General features: G+C 41.4%; 1 protein-coding gene across 7 annotated transcripts in view; it reads right to left on the bottom strand.

The window, feature by feature from the left end:
• Positions 1-18,343, bottom strand: part of Scaf8 (SR-related CTD associated factor 8) — a 178,982-nt gene that overhangs the window by 88,881 nt on the left and 71,758 nt on the right. For 3 of the 7 annotated variants that reach the window (XR_003835293.2, XM_029471345.2, XM_029471346.2), the window contains exons 16-20: positions 17,368-17,501; positions 15,776-15,920; positions 14,835-14,903; positions 11,716-11,931; positions 9,489-10,952 (exon numbers count right to left, since the gene is read on the bottom strand). Coding sequence is in view for 6 of the 7 variants with exons in the window: in XM_029471345.2 (XP_029327205.1) it covers positions 9,502-10,952; positions 11,716-11,931; positions 14,835-14,903; positions 15,776-15,920; positions 17,368-17,501 (2,015 nt within the window). In the remaining variant the exon portion in view is untranslated. Of the gene's footprint in view, positions 1-5,505; positions 10,953-11,715; positions 11,932-14,834; positions 14,904-15,775; positions 15,921-17,367; positions 17,502-18,343 lie in introns of those variants that run through there. The other 4 variants (XM_085833109.1, XM_029471347.2, XM_021186088.2 and 1 more) reach the window with 2 other exon arrangements.

Consider the following 18,343-nt stretch of genomic DNA (forward strand, 5'->3'; position numbering starts at 1 on the left):
AAAGTGCCTCTGTGTAGAAGTGCGGAGTGTTCCTCAATTCTGGTTTCTGTGAAAGCTACCAGGCCACAGTTAAGACATCTACCCAGTCTGGATCTTTTCATCCATGCTCACTGAACTCAGATTTCAGCCAGACATACATTGTTTTGTTTTTAACTTGATACTGCTGGCTAACTGTGTGAAAAGTTTGAGAAAGGTTTAAGGTTACGCTAAACTTTTAAAAGCCTATGTCTACTAAGCCACTGAAATAGTGAAGAATGAGTCACACAGTTTAATAAGCAAATAAAACAGAAAATATAAATATTGCCAGGATTTTTTTTTGCGGGGGGGTGGTGGTGGTGGTAGTGGTAGAGGAGGAACACGACAGAGTAAATGAAAACAGACTTGGCTGCACAGTTTTATAGAGCACTAAGTCCTCTCCACCTTTACAAACCTGTACTCTTTCCCTTTCATTCTGGAGAATCAAGCCCAGAGCTATGTACATACTAGGCACTTCACCACTGAGCTCCCAGCTCATCAACTAAAAGCTGCTTGTTGGAATCTAACAATAATTACTTGATTTTCTTTGCACATTCCATTAGCTCAAGTGTTGAGCTCAAGTCTGGTCATCACTTGAAAGTATGTTCATCTGAAAAGGTGGGTGGTATAGACCAACCTATGTTCTAGGAGGTCAATTTATATGGATTTTAAATAGTTACCTAGTTTAGTATTGGGCTGTCATGAAAGTGGTCTCTGCTGCCCCTCAAAGTATTTTGAGGTACTTCAGACTTTTTAAGAAAAACTTCTGGCCAGGCAGTGGCAGCACACACCTTTAATTCTGGAAGCAGAGGCCAGCCTGGTCTTTAGACTGAGTCCCTGGCCAGCCAGGGCTACACAGAGAAACCCTGTCAGGAAAACCCGTAACAGTCTGGACACAGACACACACCAGTGAGAGGATGGTGCCAAGACACAACTCAACAGATGACAGCAGACAGCCACCAGCATGAGGAATCTGCAACTCCAGGACAGCTCAGGGACTCCTGAGCACTGTTGTCTCCAGGGCCTTCAGGAAAGGCAGGGCTTTGCTGGCACACCACCCCAACTGCTACTTCCTGCTATTTGTTACAGCAGCTCAGGGTAATCAACATGGTCTACTTATTAGCACGCACATTTCAAAAGCACAGTTCTGAGGTGAGGCCTGAGTGGGAGAGGTCACACATGCAAACTGTAAGAGCACTGTCTCCTTTAAGAGGAACAAAGCTATCTGAACTGTGGGACCCTGTCTGTAGATAAACTGTGTACAATGCTTGCCACACAGGGATTAAAACTGTCTTTTTTCTCCAAGCCTTTTTCTGCCTGTAATGACAAAACTTACAGTCACAAACTATTGGGGCTAGCAACTGCGAGACTACCAGATCCACAAGAGGCTCCAGTGAAGCATTAGCACCCCTCTCAAGTCCTCAGTGATGACAGGGACACTACTGCTCCTTTCTAAAAGGCTCAAAGCCACATTCAAGCCACAGAGCAGCAGGTCTAGCTTACACAGCACATGGATGGAACTAGCCTTCAACACTGGAAAGGACAAGTCAGATTTTACTATTACCACAGCTAACATAAGAACTGTCCTTCAGTGACATAGGAAATGCCCCATTATCAAAGCATACCAAAGTAACATTTATTTCATGTAATAATCATAAAAATAACTGGATTTGCTAAGATTAGCAGAAACAAAGTTTACCTAACAAATGACATGAGCATGTCTTCTGAGGGGAAGACTGGGCAGTAACACAGGCAATATTTCGTCGCTGACTTGATGACTCTGGAAACTGTTGTCAGGACATGATGTAGACCAAGTTCATAGGAGACTGGCTTGTTAACTTGATTACTCGAGAAATCCAGTAATGGATTTTTTTTTTTTTTTTCGAGACAGTGTTTCTCTGAATAGCCCTGGCTGTCCTGGAACTCACTTTGTAGACCAGGCTGGCCTCGAACTCAGAAATCTGCCTGCCTCTGCCTCCTGAGTGCTGGGATTAAAGGCGTGCACCACCACGCCTGGCCCAGTTATGTATTTTAATAAGGTAAAATAACTGCAAATTAACCATCACTGCAAAGCACAAAGGCTACCGTCTAAACTGTGTGAATTCAAGCAGCAGGTAAGCATTAATAATTCTGAATGTATATATTCAGAACCACAACCACTTTGCTTAATCTAAGCTCAGTGGACTATTAATAGCATGGTTTTATGTAAGAAAACTAAATCCTGACTATACACACAATAACTAAAATGCTGAGTTTTAGAAGTTGTGGAACTCACATCCTCAATGCATATCTGCATAAGTCCTCACTAGTTACAAAGCATCCATAAAGAGGAAAGGAAAATGAAAGAGAGCTTTCACATTTTATCTGTGAGCAAAGTGTTTTGTAAAAGAAACCTTATTTAGCGTTGGTGCAGTGTAAGTCTGCCTTCAGATCAGTTGAAAGCACATCACTTCAAAACCATCAAGTATATAGAGTGAGTTCTTACATATTGCAAAAGGAGGATTAGCAATGTACACGCGACCACAAAAGGGGAACTTCAGTGGTTAGAGCAACTGTAAATCCTAAATAGCCTGGTATTTGCTGAAGTGGCATACACTCATTCCTAAATCTGCTAACAGGATTTCAAACTTTGCTCAAAATCGTATTATGAGACTTAAGGAAGCCACTTACATCTGTGAGCTAAGTTTCTCTTAAGCAAAACAGATACTACAAAGACTACTTCCCACGGTTGCATCACACCCACAATGCAGTTACTCAGCTTCCCAACACAGTACAGGCCCTGAGTGCTACAGGTTTCTTCAAGTGACGAAGACTGTTTAGCTGTGAAGAAGTTAAGGACTAGAGGTTCCATACCTTGCCCAAAGACATTCTAGCAACTGTTAAGGCCAGTTTTTAAAACTGAAGAGCATTAATTTTAAATTATTATTTTAAATGTATTATTTCAAAATGTGTTACAATATTGTTGGGTTTTGTCCCCACAGCCACCTTCTCTTTTCTTCAACTTATCATTCACAAAACAGAAAACTTAAAATAGTGCTTATTATCTGTTTTTGTTGTTGCTGTTGTTTTAAAGGCGTAGACTAGCTATGTGACTCCAGCTGAACTCAAGATCTTACTGCTTCATACTCCTGAGTGGCCTGTGTTCTACAACATTCCACAAGTATTAAAATGCTGGAAGCAGCCTAAAGACCAGGACAGAGAAAGCAACCCACCTTCGGTGAAAGCCAGTTTTCAGTTGGTTGCCCCACTATAGCCAGGACTGCCGGGAAAGGCAAAACCCATCCTAATATCGGCAGAGAGGGCAGTAGACAGAGCATTTGTACTCAAGTCCCCTGCGTTCAGAAATTCTACTCTGGTGGATTCCAGCAATTTCAGATGAAAGTATGGGGGGGGGGGAAGCAAGGCTCCTACTGAACAGACAGACCCTATTCCCTTAACAACAGGGTGCAGTACCTAACATGACTTAATGTACACAGAAGGATTAGACTGAACACTTGTAGATTCCAGTATCTGGGGGAAGTCCCTGTAGACTGCCTCAAGGGACAATGTACATACCCATTAAACACACATCTGGCCATGAGCAACTGTAGTCTCCGTTTACAGCCTAAAGCATCTAACATTTTATACAATTACACCTTCTTCCCCCTTTGATATAAAAGCAAAGAGAGACTGTTTGAGAAGGAGAGAGGGAGGGGAAGGAAAGGAGCCTCAGGTCTTTGTTCTCAATCTTTGACAATCTTTAGAACAAAGAAGGGTAAGGGGAGGTTAGTCTAAGCAAGGAGCCTAGAGAAACCACTGACTTGTGTTAGTTCATCATGTACAGCCCATCTATGTACTCCTATTAATGACATTGAGGCCAGTTTCTGACCAATTTAACAATTATAATCTGTCAAGATAAAGTAAAAACTTGAACTAGTCTATAAAGCCTGTGTAAGTAAAGAAAATATTTCCTATAGTCATTTCATGGTTCTGTTTCCAGGCCTTTCTTGGTGCAATAGTTTACTTTTAAAGTATGAACTTAAACTATGATGACTACTCTACATGTTAGTCACCCTCCAGCATCAACTGGCAAAATGTATTGCTTTCTATACCACTATAGATAATTCTATGAAAGTAGAATATTTTATGTGACTCTGGTTGGACTTAGGAGCTTACTTCTTTCAGAATCCTGAGTGGGCTGTGTTCCACGGCATTCCACAAGTTAAGGTATTAAAATGCTGGAAACAGTCTAAAGATCAGAATAGTAGAAAACAATTTCAAGAGTGCTGTGTGTAAACCAGGTATAGTGGCTAATGAACACATATGTAAGAACAGGGCGCATGCAGGGGGCGGGGCGGGGGGGGGGGGGGGAACCTGTCATGAGTTCAAGCCCAGCCTAAACTACCAGCATGAGACCCTGACCTTACAACTAGAAGGGGAAGAAACATATTCAATATAGATTTGAAATGAAAGTAAGTAGGTAGGATTAAACAGTGGAAGGTGTGTCTACAGTAACTCAGGCACATATACCTATGGGTGTGTCATAAAGCATTTCACAAGTCGGAGCCACACAATGACTGCTAACAGCTCCGAGAAAGTGGGGACCACAGGGAACAGCACACTCAAATCACTTTGTGGTGTACTGACGTTAAATCGATCCTTCCTGTAAGTAAGCTGTGCTGGATCAGAGTATCATTGCTAACCTTTCATTAAATGATTGTTTTCCTTTAGACGTGACCTTCATACTTGTAGTGCCCACAGCTCACACAGTTTAAAAGATGCTGCATTTTATACAAAAGCCACAGCAAGAACACTTGGGAAGAACATAATCCTATGCCACCCTGCAGCATCTGTGATTAAATAATTCAGTGCTTTATCTGCCTGCCTTAAAACTGGTACATGTTCTCATCTTTATGCAGGATGTAAGCACAATACTTGTGTACAAAGGGAGAAATCTAAAAGGTGCTGAAACAGTTTACTTACACAGCACCTACTAAATAGTGTCTTACTACTAATATAAAGGCACATAAGGTACAGCAAAAATATCTTAATTCAATATAAAATGTCTTGGTTCAAAGGTCACGCAGACCCATCTGAATAGAAAGTGAGGAAAATATAATATCCTTGAAATCATGTGCTCAGAGTGGGCGGGTGCTAGAATAGATGGGCAAGAAATGCATTCAATCCGCTCACTATAGCAATTCACACATGTTCACTAAACTGTCGACTGTCTACTTTGTATGTCCCCTTTTTCTTTGATTCTGTTCTGAGTTAGGAATTATTCTACAGTCATTGTTATGTTTTACTGGAAACATTTCCCATTTCTGAGTAGTATTGCTTGCAATTAACAGCATTTTACCCAACGCAATTCACTATTTTTAAGAAGTTTTTTTTTTAGTACATATATACAATGGAATACTATTTATTTATGAAAAACAAAGACATGATGAGATAGATGGATCTTGAGAATATCATCCTGTGCAGGGTAATCCAGTCCCAAAAGGACATGCACCATATATACGTATTCACTTATAAGTGGATATTAGCCATAAAATACAGGATACCCATGCTACGCTCCACAGATCCAAGGAGGCTGGCGAGAAAGGAGGGCACAAGCAAGGATGCTCAAGTCTCACTTGGAAGGGGGAATAAAATAGTTGTAAGAGGAAGATGGAGGGAGGGAACTGGGTGGAAGAGGAGATTGAGTGTTGGTGGGGTTCAGAATCGGGTGTGGGGAGAGGTAGGGGAATTGCTGAATGGCCATGAGAATTAATGGAAATCTGCAACTGATGGGGGGGGGGGGTTGTTCCAGGAAGACACAGAGACCTGGGATAGAGGAGGTGCCCAAGAATCAATGGGGTGTCCTTGGCAGTGACTCACAGCACTGGAGATATGGAGCCTGAAGAGGCTGCCTCCTGTGGCCAGGCAAGAACCCCAGAGGAGTGATAGAAACACCAACCCACCCACAAAACTTTCAACCCCAAATTTATCCTGTCTACAACAAATGCAGGCACAAGGGATGAAGCAGAGACTGAGGGAATAGCCAACCAATAACAAACTCAACTTGAGACCCATCCCATGGACAAGCACCAATCCCTGGCACTATTAATGATACTCTGTTATGACTGTAGGCAGGAGCATGTAATTCTCTGAGAGGCTCTACCCAGACAGATGCAGACACCCACAGCCAAAGAGTGGATGGAGCTTGGGGACTCTTATGGAAGAATAGGAGAAAGGATTGCAGGCACCTAAGGGGATAGAACTACACAGGAAGACCAAGCGAGTCAACTAAACTGAACCCTTGGGGTGATCAGAGAATTAACCACCAATCAAAGAACCTACACAGACTGGACCTAGGCCTCTCTGTGCATATGTACCAGGTGATCTTCATGTGGGCCCTTGAACCACTGGATCAAGGGCTATCTGAAAAGCTGCTGTCTGTTCCTGGGATATGTTCTTCTCGCTGGGCTGCCTTGTCTGGCTCAGTGGAAGAGAAAGCACTTAAGTCTTGCAGCATTTGAAGTGCCAGGGTGGGAGGGAGGCTGGGGTGGGGTGGGGTTTTGTAGTGTCCCACCAACTCAGAGGAGAAGGGGAGTAGGGAAGGGGTAAGGATTGTGGGAGGGGATGACCGGGAGGGGGACAGTGAACAATATATTAAAAAATTAATTAATTAAAAAGTATTTTTAAAAGTAACTTTAAAAATAATGCTCCCAGTCTCTATCAAAGTATAATTTTTCATATGAGTGAAGATAAATTTAATAAAGCAGCAACATTCCGAGATGAGAGGAAGTACTCTGATAAGAATAAAGTGTTAGTGAAATCACCTTGCGTTCTGAATGGGCCACTTACACTACTTGGACCTTCCATTCACTTCTGATTAGTACCTCTTCCTATACAGCAACATGAAATGAGCGCTGCTTATCAATATGGCTTTGTTGCATGTTTCCAGACATGGGAGAAATTACCAACTGCAGCACATACACTAATGCTACAGAGACCATGCTTCATGAAATTTGTACAGTTAAGCAGTTCAGTCTGCTACACTGCAGAGTGTGGCATCACTCTGCCGTGGCACACACTGAAACCACATAGGGCTGTTGGGTGTAGCTCAGTGGGAGAACGCCCAGCATAAAACTGGCCCAGGGCTTGATGATCCCCACTGTGTGATTCACTGTCCCATACAGTACTGCCTAAAAAAACCACAAAGCAGTGCACTGAGTGGCTGGGCCACTCCTCACATGTGTTTCCAGTTGGCAGCAGGCCTAGGACTGCGGCAGATCCGAAGCCAGACTCATCTGGAATGGTTATGACTGAGGCTGAGCAAGTCCTTCCTTACTGTTATAATGACAAACAAGGGCAAGGGGGGCAAGCAAAGAGTAATCGCTTTTGTCTGAAAGGAAAAGTGTCCCCAAACATGCACAAGGTGACACGGTTCTGCCAAACTGCTGGGTTAACTTGCACTTTCTAGAACTTTCAAACCAGTGCAAGTGCAACCCTTCTCAAGTACTCACGGGAAGGCCAAAAGCTTAGAATTAAAAACAGATCACTAACAAGTAAGCTTGTTTATATTGCTACTTAACTTGATGAAATGTCCATTAATTCTGATCAGAGAAAAATGGAACTAAAGTACTTGTGAGGAACTGTATTCACTACCATTTCCTAAAGGTCAAAGCCAGTCTTCCCTGAATATTTACTTTGCCCCAAGGTTGCAATTTTGACTTTTTATCCTAAGGGAAAGACCGGGCATCAAATCAAACTATTAACTGAGTTGTTTTGGAAGTAAATATTCAAGCACTTCTTCTCTTTACTTGCCTTACCCAATCAACCAAATAGATTATGCCCTACTGTCTGAATTCACAGATTCAGGCTGTGTGAGAAGACTCTTTCTTTTGGCGACAAATCTCATAGCTGTCGAGAGCATCACCGGAGGAGCACACAAACAAGTCTTACTTTAAATGCCTCATGTACTCTGTCACAGCTTAGAGATTCTAGACAGAGCAAAGGATGCACGGCTGAAAACGCAAAGGAAAGGAACTGAGTGCTCACAGAATCATGGGAAACCTCCACTGGAAACTAGAAACTACTGATGGCCTTTTATCATGTATATGCAGAATGTGGAAAATGCAAAAGAAAACAGCAAAGAAATGAAACTTAAGAGCAAAAGCAAATAGGAAGCCAACCCCAAACATTTCTCCTCCTTTACCTTAGAGCCTTGTCTAAACAGTGTTACTCAGAGACTACAAAACACATGATGGAAGCTTTATTCCTGGCTTATGCCATCAATGCCAATATACATTCTGTGCAATTAAGAAACTGATGGCATGCACGTGAACTAAGCTCCTTAATGACAGTCTCATCTACAAGAACAGCAGATAGTGTGAGAAATTGTCATCACTTAATGTGAAATCTGACTATGTGCTGCATCTGGCTCTGCGTTTAGCCATATTAAAGCACCAAAAAACTGTCTCTCAGCCAATATACTTCTAATTTCTTACTTCACACTTATCAAGATTAAAAAAATGCTATAAACATGAGGAATGTTAATTTACCCAGTGTTCCCAATTTTCTATCAAGCTTTAAAGAATATTAAACTTTTAAAAACATTCTTTTTCTCTGTATGAGCAGAGACAGACATACAGAGAAAGAAAAACTACATGGCTTACACAATAAATATACATAGATACTGCATACATATTGTTCAGACTGCATGGTTTTTATATCAAATACAGGCTTTTCTCAGCACACAACTATTCATTGTTGTTAAAGGGTAATGAGAAACTTCAACAGCTAAGTACATACTACTAACAGTTCAGTTTTAAGAATTTGTAGGTTAAAAAAATACAATTCCTAGAACACTGTTATCAAACAAGTAAGTTTTATTGGCATCTAAAAACAAAATTCACCCAACATTGAAACGTCTTTGAATGTTTATGTTGTTTGCTTTTTTTCTTTTTACTTATTGCAGTATGAGGAACAAATCACACACACTTACTTTGGAGTAACAGAGACCATTGTGGAGATTTTTACAAAATCACTTTTTAAAATCTCTGTATTATGCTCCTCAAGAATCTAGAGCCAGTCCTTGCATAAAATGTCATAGCTTTGTCTGTCTCCTTAAAATCCTGCAGCAGCCTAGAGTTATGGAGAAGATGTGCCACACCTTGCTGTTCTGAAATATGTCACTGCCATACCCAACCCAATGACAGTGTCTAAAACCTTCTCTTCCATAGGAAGTCTCCGACAAGCCGTTAGCATCTCCTTGACGTTAAAAGAATCTGGGGCAACATTTATACTTTATCAGAAAAAAAAGTGTTTACCTACCATGTTCATATTAAGAACAATGTCTATACAAGTCAGTTGTACAATTATTTTAAGAGAAAGGTGAACATGAACATCAGATTAACTTAGTTCTGGTAGATAAACATGAACAAGTGTGGTGCAGTCAGCCATTAACCTCTTACAGAGATGACAACTGTACAAAAGGTTTCTTTTACCTACTGAGTGATGTTATGTCCCCTCAGTCTCTGTGCTTTCTACCACCGCTTCACTCTCTACACCAGCAGCTGTGCCGCTCTCCTCCTTGTCTATGTCACCTGAAGACGCCAGTTTCTCATAGAGTTCAGGGTCCTTCTGCACTGGTAAAGGCGGTGGCTGAGCATGTCTCTCTGTGTTTTCACCATTAACTTGAGGCACATTATCACCTTTCCGTTGAGAAGTGGCCCCTTCAAAATAATCAAAAACCCGAGCATGAGGAGGGGGAACCCAAGTGTTTTGAATTCTATCTCGTCCAAGACGATTTCCATTAATTTCTCTGCAGAAATCAAAATCTCTGTCATCCCTATCCCTCTGCCTCTCCCAGGGTCTTCTGCGGTCATCAAAATCTCTGTGAATTTCTTGACCAAATCCTCTGTTCCAAGGACCACTTCTAGGATCAAATCGGTAATTTCCAGCCCGAAATCTACCTCTTTCTTCATGTAAGCCTTTTGGACCACCAAAGACAGGCAGAACTCGATGCTCTCTCTCATCAAAATCTCTAGGCCCCCAAGGCTTCTCTGGGGGAAAGCCAAAGTGGTCTCTTCGACCAAGGTGGTCTAGACTTGGTCTCACAAGATTCTCCCTCATGTCCACAGGAGGTCTTCCAAAATGATCCCTAGCATCTAATGGAGGCCTTCCAGGGCCTTCTCTGGGATCTATACGTCGCCCAACCACATCCCTAACATCCACCTGAGGAGGTCTGGTAATGCCCTCCCTGGTTTCTATAGGAGGAAAGCGGTAATCTCTATCCCCTTCCTGTTGAATATTGTCATTCCCAAGTGGTATTCTTTTATCTGGGTTGGGAACATTGTCTATACTCGGTCTTCCAGGAGCCAGAAAAGGTCTTTCTGGCTGACTGAAAAGATCTCCTGGAGGAAAAGGTCCGCGGGGTGGAGGATGAAGAGCTGCATCAAGTACCGATGGGGGAGGGATACCCCGTTGTGGTGGCATTCCAGGCTGTAGTAAAGGGAATCTTGGCCCGGGAGCCTGTGCTATCAGTCCAGGACGAATGTCTAACATTGGCAACGCAGGCATCCTTTGAGCAGGGATGGTTAAAGGTGGTAAGTTTTGAGGTCCAATTGGTGGCTGTGTTCCCAAAAGTCCAGCAGGACTTGTAACATTTGGTGGCTGTAGTCCTACAAGTCCAGAGTTGTTAGGCAAGTTTGGAGGCAGTACCCCAAGAAGTCCAGAGCCACTGGACACATTTGGTGGCTGTATGGCCAAAATTCCAGAGTTATTTAGAATATTTGGTGGCTGGGCTCCCATAATCGCAGCACTGTTAGAAACATTAGCTGGGCGAACCCCCAGAATTTCAGAATTACTTGATACATTTGGTCTCTGCATGCACAGGATCCCAGAGGTGCTTGAGGCCCCAGGCGGCTGTGCTAACATTGCAGCACTACTTGGAATATCACTTGGAATCACTAGAATAGAAAGAGAACAAACCATCTAAAGTAACAGTTACTGTATTGTGAAAATGAAAGAAATTATTAATGCTATAATCCTGCTAGTGAACTTTAGCTCCCTACTCAAAGACCCAGGCTTTACCAGGTACAGGGTGACCACCACACCTCAGATGGTTCAGAGTGAAACACAGAGGGAAACACAGATTAAAACCTCAGTGCAGCTTCAGACTAAAATACTCGGAACAAACATGTCAGGTTTATTTGTGTGTGATTCTCCACCATTAAAATATCAAAGAGTGGGGCCATTAAAAAAAATTTCACATACCATTTCTAGCTAGACGATTCTCTGGTATAGTGCTTGTCACAATCTTTCACCTCTTACCTTCCTCTAAATAAACACTTTATGTAATCGTATGCTGACAACACCCAAGAACAGCACCATACACCTCCAAATGGTGAGTGCTGGGTTTTAATGAAAAGGTATCAAAAAATCAGTATTATCCCATTTGTAAATCGTCTTAACAGCATTGGACATTAAAATAATGGACCATGTGCGTGCTGGCAAACACCTACCACTGAGCTGTCTCCAACCCTTATAATGGCTCTTCTGGAAATAATATTGCAGGGCATGGAGAGAACAGAGGGATCACTGTCCCCCTAAACAAAACAAACTCCCTGGATTTTACATGCATACCGCTCTAAAGTTTAGTACTAATCTTCAGAAAAATAATTAGTAAGTTAATTTCATGTCTAAGGTTTTGGTCACGGCTTTTGTTTTTACCTGGTCTGGTGTTCTCACCAGAAGGAATCTGGTGCTCTATAAGGTGAGGTACTTTTTCTTCAGGCTCTGCTTTACTGGGAGGATTAAAAACATTTCCAGCTGGTAGAGTTGAAGGAGCAAGACTGCCAGCAACAGAACCACTTGGTAAAACCAGGCTGCCAAATCCAACATCTTTCACAGCTTCAGGGGTCATGGACAATGGTGGTTGCACTAAAGCTGTTTAAATCAGACAAAATTTTATTTCAGACTTAATCAATCTGTAAGCTAAGTTTTCTGGTAACTCGAGTGTTTACTTAGTGGCATTCCTGCATTACTAAGCACATTGTGTAATAACCAATGCTTAAAATCACTAGTCATAATGAGGCAGCTAAGCAATATGTACAAGGCTTCACTCTTTTAGAATAAGAAAATAATTTTATAAGATATTTTCACCAAGAGTCTGGAACAGGAGGAATCACTGGTGAAGACTATCCTTATAACACTTAAAAAAAAAAAAGTCTAATTTTCTAAGAATGCCAGCTAAGTGAATACTAAATACGCAGAAATGATTAGCAGACAGACATGTAGATATCAGAATGAAAGTTTCTGGCCAATCTTGAAATTACACTATGTGTGTGTGTGTGTGTGTGTGTGTGTGTGTGTATGGATGGGGGTATCTTTATATTCACATTACTTTCTTTAAGTGAAGGTTAATTAGGCAAGGTAAACTTTAAATATAAAGCTATAAACTCTATTCCTAAGTACTTGGTAAAAAAACAAAACAAAACCAAAAAACCTCTCTCCATGTACATGTAACCTATATACTAAAAGGCAGAACAACAGGGATCTAACACACTCTTAGAAGGTCTAATTCAGTGGGAGTCATATAGAGAACTGCTGGGACATCCTTGGACCCTTTAAGCAAGGGTGTCCCCATCCTATTCACCTCAGAAATACCTGGATAAATGGTCAGTGCACTCCAGAGAAGTAACACTGGAACAGAGACTATGGGAATAAAGTGAGACAAGAATTGCAGCATAATTCCTTACTATTGTTATTAGAGGCAGGGCTCTCTGGATAGAGAATTAAAAATCAACTTCTGAAGCCGGGCGTGGTGGCGCACGCCTTTAATCCCAGCACTCGGGAGGCAGAGGCAGGCGGATTTCTGAGTTCGAGGCCAGCCTGGTCTACAAAGTGAGTTCCAGGACAGCCAGGGCTATACAGAGAAACCCTGTCTCGAAAAACCAAAACCAAAACCAAAAACAACAACAACAAAAAATCAACTTCTGAACACTGAAATTTTCACAAGAATTGAAAGTTACCTAAATAATGAGGAAAACATTTTAAAACATAAAGGAAATGGATTTAGACTTTTAAGAAATTAATAGACATCTCTATTTACTATATGTACTCTCATAAAAGGTCTTTTGGAATCTAATTTTTAAAGTAGAATTGTCCAAAATAACCAAATGCTTGCTCAGAAACCCTGTGTTTAGTAACAGGAAACAGGAAATAGAAAATTAAGATACTTAAATGTCTACTAATATTTGTTTTTGTAATCTTTGTGATTAGTATGGCAACATATGCACCCTGAAGGCCAAGAAGGCAGCAGAGAACCTAGTTTCTCCAATACCATCCGTTTTATTACTTCCAGTGTCTATGACTCATAGTAAGGGGAGGAGGTAAATATTCATTTCAGTGGGACAACAGAGAGAAGTATAAAAAAGTAGCTAAGTAAATCGCTCTGGAAACTTAAGACTTGAAGCTATGTTTCATCGTGCACATTTATACTTTCTCTGTTCAAAATACATAATCCCCAGCTTTGTCCACTGAAAAGCTTTCCACCCAATATAACCCTCAGAGCAAACAATCCGGTAGCCTGACCGAGGTCTGTTAATGTCCTTTGGCATTAGATGTGTCTAGGTCAGACTACAGTGAGACACAGTATGACTTGGGGACAATCAGGCTGGAAGACCCAGGACTCTCTCAGAAGCAAGGGTGACTAAGTGCAAGGCACAGAGAAGCAGCACAGGCAAAGGGAAAAGCATCTCAACATAGAACAGAGAAGGCAACTGATAGGAAGTAATGTGTTGGTCCATTAGTACACAGATAAAACATGAAAACACAAAGGGCCGTGGGGCTCAAGGAAGAAAATAACAGAACCTTCCCTGCCCTTCAGACAGCTGCTATTACTGGAGTCCCACACTCTGAACTGTGCCTTCTGGCAGCTAGCGAAGGGTTTGTTTGGTATCTATCTTGACCTTCCTGTGCACCACACCGCAAGATGACTAATCAACATCACCTGGCAAGTTTTCACTCCATCTACATTAAAATGCTAAGAAAGGAATGCAGAAGGAAGTACTACTTAGAAAGATAACTAATTTGCAATTAATAATGATAAATGGATTCAACTAACAATAATCAACAAATACAAACAATTAAGAACTTAACAGGCAAACATTTCAATGGCTTCATTGCAATACCTGGATATCCTCAATCTTAACATTGTTAAATAAGTTAGCAAACCATAGTATATGTAAATTATGTATCGGAATTATACCTAAGGTATATAGATAGATTCAATCTACTCTACCTAGGTCTACTCTAGTGGGGATGGTAATAAGTGGAGATGATGTTCTGGCACAAGCCAGGACAGAGGCACACAAATAATTTCTGTCCTTTCTGCTTGGTTTTGTTAAAAAGTATCTGTTTATTCAAAATGAACAGAAAGACACTAGTAAGATATGGTGCAAGTCTAGGACATGTTGCTGTGTCCTTGTGGGGAAAAGGTGATCCATGATATAAACAAACAAGTCCTTGGCACTAACTTCCACCTTACAGCAGTCTTGTATCTAGAAAGCAGCTGAGCAGCAGGGCTCTAGAGGAAGACATTTACAGTAAACACAACAAAGCCAACTCACAATGACAACGGATGACTTCTCTTAACTAAGGGAGGCAGATTATGGAATGACAACTGAGACTATACATATGAGTAAGAACTGTGAGATGCTGTCAATGTTCAGAAATCATTGAACATGTGTTCGTTGAAAAACCAGTATTTTATCGGAATGAGCACAAACATACAAGACTCCTTAGGATAAAACAGACTTTGTAAATCACTTTGTAAATCAAAAACTCACATGTTGGTACTACGGGTGGGATTGCAGGGGGAGGTACCACAGGTGGGGGAACTGGAGGTGGCATAAAACCTACATGGGAGAAAAAAGACCAAAGTAAAACAGCACAAAGAATATTACTAGTTTTAAATCAAAGGTTTCAGAAGTTCTAAATGAACATCCACATTGTCTTACTGTTTTCGGATGGGTTTTCACTCTGCTGCCCAGCTGTTATGGAACCCATGGATTAGGTCATTCTACTTCATCTTCCTGAGGAATGGGGGCCTCAGTGCTCCACCAGACCAACCAAACCTTCGTTTTAAAATGGCCTCTATCACCATGCTGACGGATCCGTGCATTATTTTCCAATTAAAAATGATGTCTATACATACTTTACTTGATTCCCATAAGGCAGTAAAGCAGTGATCCTGATCATAACATTCTAATTATTCACTCATTAACATCCTGTGGAAAGCTCTGTGCTACTGATATATATCAGGGAATCAAGTGTTATGTAGGAATGCTGATGGTGAGAAGAGTGCTCATCCTCTTGGTCACAGTAGGTAGCACACTGCTATCCACCTGCCAGTCACTTTACTTCTTTAACATACTGCATTATTTACCACTAGGTTAACATATTTGTTCATTTTAGATTATATGTTAAATTCTATTAAATTCTTGAATAAATCTTAAAATTTAACGACATTTTTAAGATCCTACTGACCACATGACCTAATTATAAACCTGCTGCTTTGCAGTTTTTAATAGTGTCCCTATTAAGTTAAATAAGGAGGCTGAAAGGTGTGAGCCAATAGAGCGAGAGTCTGGAGAACAGACACTAAGGTTGGTTCCGTCCTGTGCTGAAGTCTGCAAACCACTATATGGAACTGAGGCTGCAAAGCCAACATTCACAATTCTCACAACATTCACTATAGAGTTAAAAGAGTAAGATAGAAATCCCTTACCAGGAGGTGGTTGTGAAGGGTTAAAACTTGCTCGCAGAAAAGGAGGTGGAGGGATTGGGTTGAATCCAGGAGGGGGGACAGGCATCGACACAGGAAACGCTGGAGGAACTAAGCTAACTGCAGGAACAGCTGGTGCTACAGGAATCTTTGTGAATAGAAAATGTCTGTTAATCACTATACACTCTTTAAAGCAGGAAGTAATGAATGTCATTACATTTGTCCTTCTCTTTTTGTGTACTTTTGCACACAGTGTTTTTAGTCAATAGGTAGCATACCTGAGACTGTAAGCAACCTCCTACAGTCAGCCGGCTTGATGCTCAGCCTTCATTAGCACCTGCCTGCCAGGCTGCTCTGGGAAGCAAGGCAGTAGCAGCTTTCCAAGGGCACCCAATTCTCAAAACTTTGTTTTCTAATCTTAACACAATTATCTTTCATTCATCAGAGCTACAAAAAGCCCAAAACATCTCTCCAGCATGGCTTTCCCTTGCTCCTGACCCTCACATGTTGTCAGATCTGCTCAGCATCTCAACTTTACTGCCTAAAGAGCACTTCAAAGGTCTCACGCATAGCATAAAATGAATTCCCAACTGTTATTCCCAAGAGAAGTCTTCTCGCATCTTTTTCTATTCTCAGAAAATAGCGCTTTCCCTACTTGTAATTTCTTGGAGCAAATATCTTTGTCTCCTTTTTGCACAACTCCAAATCTAATACACTAGGCAGTCCCAATGGCTGTACCCTCTTCTAAGTCATCTCCTACCCCTACCTCTCCTCCCTTTTCTTATGTCTTCTCCATGTCATAGTCACCTCTCATCTAGATTGCTGGTTATTTTCAGTCCATCTCTTCTGTGATATTTGGTGTAGTCTGTTCACTATAAGCAGTATAGTGAATAACTTAACAGGTCATTCTCTGACCCTACTCCTGCAATGGTTCCCTTCACCCAGAATGACAGAGGAATTCCTCTGAGAGCTGACTTTACAGGCATGAGTCAAGCACTCTCCTATCATGAAGACCTTCAGCTTTGATTTCCTCAGATACAGAAATGGCTAATTCTGTCACCACCGTTATGAGCTACTAATCAGCTAGATGCAACCTATGCCAGCATTTTAAGATGGCACACAGCTATGCAGATATCTGTGAGCAGCACAAGCTCTTTTACCTACACAGAGGACCTAGTCCTCTCTTCACGTGTCCCGTTTCCCTGGATGACAATGAAAGCTGCACATTTACCACTGATGCATGATCCCCAAGCCCTGGGGCTCCTAGAGCAGTGCATGACTGAGCATATGTAATACATTAACATTTAAGTATAAATGAGACCACTTCCAACCATAATAATTTTTCAAAATGATTCACTAAATCCATTAAAATAATTTTATTAACCTAATAAAAATGTCAAATAATATTATTGATAGAAATCTGCTAAACAGAAAGCATAAATCTAAAGAAAATCCTTCAAGTCCAAGGGCACTGCAACCTTCATGAATTTAGTACAGTAACACCATTGCATCTGCGGGACGTTTTTAACATCTAAAAGACAACAAGCTATCTGTCTAATGTGGACAGCAGCCTCCAAAGAGCATCGAGCACTGACCTGCAGCATGGCGACAGGAGGAGGGAAAACCTCTGCCTGTGTGGTGACCACTGACTCCTTCTCAACTGGAGCTGGACTCTGTGCAGTCTGCACCGGCTCTTTAACAGGTTCTGAGGCTTTCACAGTTTCCCATTCTAAGCAAAATATTTGAAATTGATTTCCTTTAAATACAGCTTTTCAGTTCATTTTCCCATTTACATTACATCTAAACCCCTGGCAAATCCAAAATTTTACACACGAGATAAAAGTGACAACACTAAGCTGTAACAGTGACATTTCATACAGGTTTCCTGATTAAATAACCAGCCCTGTTCTGTACACCATCAAGCATAACTGATGAAGAACTAATGCAGAGAAATATTCCAAAGAAGACAAGAACATAAGAAATGGAATTAGTTAGGCATGCGACACATATCCACAGCCAAGCACTTAGGAGGTGGGGGCACTAGGACAGGAATCTGAGGTCAGGCTCGGCAAAATGAAATCCATCACCGGCCTCCATCGTTTTAGAGCAAAGAACAAACATGACTAGCTTTTACTTCTCTGCACATCTGCCTTGATCTCCTCTGTTCAACATTGATTAGGCTCTAGTGCGTTGTTTCCAAAGTGGACACATGTCTCAACTCTTCAGCTATACTCCACCCCACAGACCTACATCCTTTTACAACTTAACACACCCATAGCTGACTGTACCTTGCTCCCTCTCCTTCTCTCTTCCATTCCCCTGCCCCACACTGGTCTCATTATGCAGCCTGGGGTTGAACTTCTTATGTGGACCAGGCTGGCTTCAGATGCATAGAGACCACATGTCTTTCAACATCAAGGATTGAGTCATGTGCATCACCATACCTGATCTGTAATCAATTTCTTCTCATACCAACACAGAAATATTATACAGTATTTTTTTTATTAGTATTTGTTTCTTGAGTAGAATATGGTTTTCCCAAGTACAGAGTACTTGGAGAAATTCTATGGA

The sequence above is a fragment of the Mus caroli genome, unplaced genomic scaffold (genome assembly GCF_978045245.1).
Source record: "Mus caroli unplaced genomic scaffold, Mus_caroli_1 scaffold_18, whole genome shotgun sequence".
Taxonomy (NCBI): domain Eukaryota; kingdom Metazoa; phylum Chordata; class Mammalia; order Rodentia; family Muridae; genus Mus; species Mus caroli.